Source organism: Microtus ochrogaster, chromosome 10 (genome assembly GCF_000317375.1).
Source record: "Microtus ochrogaster isolate Prairie Vole_2 chromosome 10, MicOch1.0, whole genome shotgun sequence".
Classification (NCBI taxonomy): domain Eukaryota; kingdom Metazoa; phylum Chordata; class Mammalia; order Rodentia; family Cricetidae; genus Microtus; species Microtus ochrogaster.
In genome coordinates this window covers 24,578,478-24,582,638 of record NC_022016.1, presented here as the reverse complement: position 1 = coordinate 24,582,638, position 4,161 = coordinate 24,578,478, and the positions used below count along the sequence as shown (strand labels likewise).

Genomic DNA, 4,161 nt, shown 5'->3' with positions numbered 1-4,161 from the left:
TTAAAAAAAAAGAAGCAGGGCAGCTACACATGCCCGTTACCCCAGTGCAGTGGGGGAGGAGGATAGCAGAGACACCAGCCCAGCACCAGGTTCAGTGAGGGACCCTATGTCAAAGGAACATGGTAGAGTGGTACAGGACACCCAACATCCCTCTCTGGCCTCTGCACATGTGCACCACCACATGTGTGCATACAACTGACACATACAAACATAAACCTTTTTTTTCCAATATCAGGGGTACACAAAGACATTTCAGAATGTATTTTACATCCCATATGCTTAGATTAAAGCATATTTGTCTTGTGGCTTACACAACAGGTTATTCCTTTTCATAGTTTTCTTTCCTTTGTTTCCTTCCTCTCTTTCACTCTTTGAGACAGCTGTAGCCACAGCTGGTTTTGTACACTAAGTATACAGAACTTCCTGTATAGTGTACTGTAGGCTGCCTCTGAACTTTCCATCTTCCTTCCTTAGCCTCTAGCAGTGGGATTGCAGGTATGTGTCATCATACTTGACTTTAATAGATTATTTCACAAATAAACCTTAGCAAACATGATTTCTAAGTCATATGAGTCACTGAAGGTCAATAAAAATTAAAACATAATATTCAACCATTTATGGATACAATCTCAAATCTTATATGATTTGTATAAACAAATAAGCTCCTAAATCTATTTAGAAAAACTGTGAAATCACTTGGAATGTGGAGGCAGGAAGATAAGGAGTTCAAGTCATTCTTAGTTATGCAGTAAATTCAAAACTAATCCAGTCACAAGAGATTGGCTCAAAAGAAACCTTCAACAATAACAGAAAGCTCTACAGATATTAGCAAGTGTTCAGAAAGACAGTAAAGAAGGCACAGTGTACCATTATGCATGAATCCATAGCTTTTTAAAACTCATTGCTTCCTGTTCATTTAGCTAAAACTAAATGTTTTAGCTGTTGTGGAACTGTTCTTTACACTGTGTGAAGATGTGTCACTGTGATAGGCTTAGTAAAAAGTTAAATGGACAATAGCTAGGAATGAGGTATAGGCAGGACTTCTGGACAGAGAGAGCTTTGGGAAGAAGAAATTGCCAGCCAGTCACAGAGTGAACAGACATTCGGGAGAGGTAAAGCCATGAGTCACTTGGCAACGTGTAGATGAATAGAAATGGGCTAATTTAAGTTATAAGAGCTTGGGAACAAACCTAAGCTATAGACCAAGCTTTCATAACTAATAAGTCTCTGTGTCACTTTTCATGAGCTGGTGGCCCAAAGAAAAATCCATCCATAATAAACAAACAAACAAAAAAAAAAACCCAGCAAGAGTTAGAAAGGTGAGGATACATTCTTAACACTGAACAAGCTCAAAGAGAAAAGTAAATCAAGTATAGTAGCAAGTAGATACCACAGAGAAAAGTTCTGTTACTCATAACACACATACATCTGTCTTCATCAGATTACTTTGAGCTAAAAATCCCAATTATTAATAAAGTTAAACCAAAGTGGTTTTTCTTAAACTTAGCATATCAAAAAAATTACCTTCTCAATGCAGTCATCAAAAAATGCCAATCCAGTATCTTTATCACTTACAAAACTGCATTCTTCAATGAAACGAATAAAGATCTGAGTTTTAGATAAAAGGGTATAGAATTTTGTATAGGCGCGATCCCGACTTTTTAAAAAACCTGAAAAAAACAGAATTGTAACAAATTTTAAAGAGGAATCAATATATCAAATACTACTTTATACTCATCTATATTATATTCCCTTTATACACATCCACGTTTATGGAAATTTCTAATAATCATGTAAAGCTCTTCCTGCCTGATCCAACTATGAAGACCACTGATACTAATCTCACTGAATTATGAATCTTCTAAGGAACCTCAGTCCCGTGTCCTCATTCTCAGATGCGGTGTGGTGGGGCATGCCTTTGAATCCCAGCACTCCTGAAGCAAAGGCAGGTGGATCTCTGAATTCTGAGTTCAGGTCTACAGAGCAAGTTCCTAGACAGTCAGACCTCCAGAGAGAAACCTTATCTCTAAAACAAAACAAAACAAACAAACAAAAATTCCTGAGACTCTACAACCCTTAAACCAAGGGTTAATAGACATTTAAAGGGTCAGTTGTCTTCCTCTGCCATCAGACCATCATTCCTGCATGAGATGAAAATTTCTGTGCAGTTACAGTCCAACCCACTGGCTAGTAGCCCACTGTTTTAATGAAGTCAGGGGCCTCTCCTTCGTCCAATGACTGAAGATCAGGGGGTCTTATCAAAGTCTCTTTATTCCTAACATCCTCATTCATCATCACTATTGTGGTCTGGACACCAAGTCTCACATGTAATATCTCATGTTTTGAGGCCTAGTCCACAGCTGGTGGCATTACTGAGAGGTGACCGGATCATTCCCCAATGGGTTAACCCATGTAGTTTACAGTAAGCAATATGTTAGCAGGTAGGCCCATGGGAGGAAGCAGGTGACTGGGGCGGTTCTGGAAAGATCTTGTCCAAGGACCCTTTCCTGCCTCTGCCTCCCAGTGCTCTCTGATTGTCAAGAGCATAGCTTTCCTCAGCTGTGTTCTTCTGCTGCAGTTCTGCCTTAGCACAGGCCCATATATTGTTTTTCCTGAGGCTGTGGTCACAGTGATGAAAAGGTAACTAACACGCACAAACCACAAAATAGTCAGGGCTCTACATACCATGGTTCTCAGTGATCCTATTTTTTATTTCAATTTTCCATTTCTTCACAGTCATTATAATCATCAAACTTTCCTTCCTGGTTTTCAATATTATTACTAAATCTCTAATTTCCACAACACTCAGCTCACAGATATCTGTTAGGTTTACTTTTTAAAAAAATTAAATTACTACTTACTACGAGTCTTTGGTTTGGTTTTGGTTTTGGTGAGGGTGGCAAATAAAGAAGGTGAGAAAATTGGCTGAAAACTAAAATCACCAACGTACCAATTTTTCTGAAAAGTTTTTAAGATATATTTATTTGAAGTGTGTGTGTTATTTGAAGTGTGTGTGTGTGTGTGTGTGTGTGTGTGTGTGTGTGTGTGTGTGTGTACACCATTTGTGCAGGCATCCCAGGAGTCCATAAGAAGGTGCTGTATTTCCCGGAACTGGAATTCTCTAACATGGGTGCTGGAAACCAAACTCAAAGGTTTTCTACAAAAGCAGTTTGCTCTCTTAACTGCTAAACATCTCTGTTTTTCAGACAGGATCTCACTATGCAGCACTGGTTGCCCTTGAACTGTCAGATTTGCTTTCCTCTACCTCTTTAATGCTGGGATTAAATGTGAGCACTACCAAGCCCAGCCAATTTATTCTTAAAGACTGAAATTTTAACTATCTTAAATAATCCTCCATAATCTAACAATATTTAAAATGTCGCTTTTTCTGTGCCTTTCTTTTTTTGATGCCTTAGGGCATTTGGCATGCTGTATTGCTCATTCATCCCCACCCTCTTGAGGTACTTATCAACAAATAAATTATTAAATAAAATATAAGTAAATTAAAGGGAAGTGGGGAGAGAGGGAAGAGAAGGGAAGGGGAAAGGAAAAAGAATGGAGAGAAAAAGAGATAGAGGGAAAGGGGGAAGGGGGAGAAGGAAGGAAAAGAGATTAGAGCAGGCCATATTTTTAAATCTTTAATAATTAAGGTCCATATGTTTGTTCCAGTAACTAAGACGGTAACACATCACCTTAAATGCAACTAATGAAAGTGCACTGCCAATTATAACAGACACACTGCATTTCAAAGACAAGATGGAAATAAAGAATGTTAGGGGGCTGGAGAGATGGCTCAGTGGTTAAGAACACTGCCTGCTCTTCCAAAGGTCCTGAGTTCAATTCCCAGCAACCACGTGGTGGCTCACAACCATCTGCAATGGGGTCTGGTGCCTTCTTATGGCCTGAAGGCATACACATAGACAGAATATTGTAACATAATAAATAAATAAATATTTCTAAAAAAGAATGTTAGGCTGTTTCACTAATAATTTAAAATATTTGATTACATGTTGAAATGATACTGTTTTGGACAGACTGGAGGAAATGTAGTTATAATTACTTTTTCTTGGTTGTTACACTTTCATTGTGGCTACTAGAAATTTAAAACTACATTGTAGCTCAAATGGTATTTCTACTAGGCAGAGTAGCTCTTTTTTTTTT

At 38.2% G+C, this 4,161-nt stretch overlaps 1 protein-coding gene across 3 annotated transcripts in view; it reads right to left on the bottom strand.

Annotated features, from left to right (window-relative positions):
- Positions 1-4,161, bottom strand: part of Dennd4c (DENN domain containing 4C) — a 98,375-nt gene that overhangs the window by 38,385 nt on the left and 55,829 nt on the right. For all 3 annotated transcript variants that reach the window (XM_026781963.1, XM_005352701.3, XM_026781962.1), the window contains exon 13: positions 1,525-1,670. In XM_026781963.1, coding sequence (XP_026637764.1) covers positions 1,525-1,670 — 146 coding nt within the window. The remainder of the gene's footprint in view (positions 1-1,524; positions 1,671-4,161) is intronic.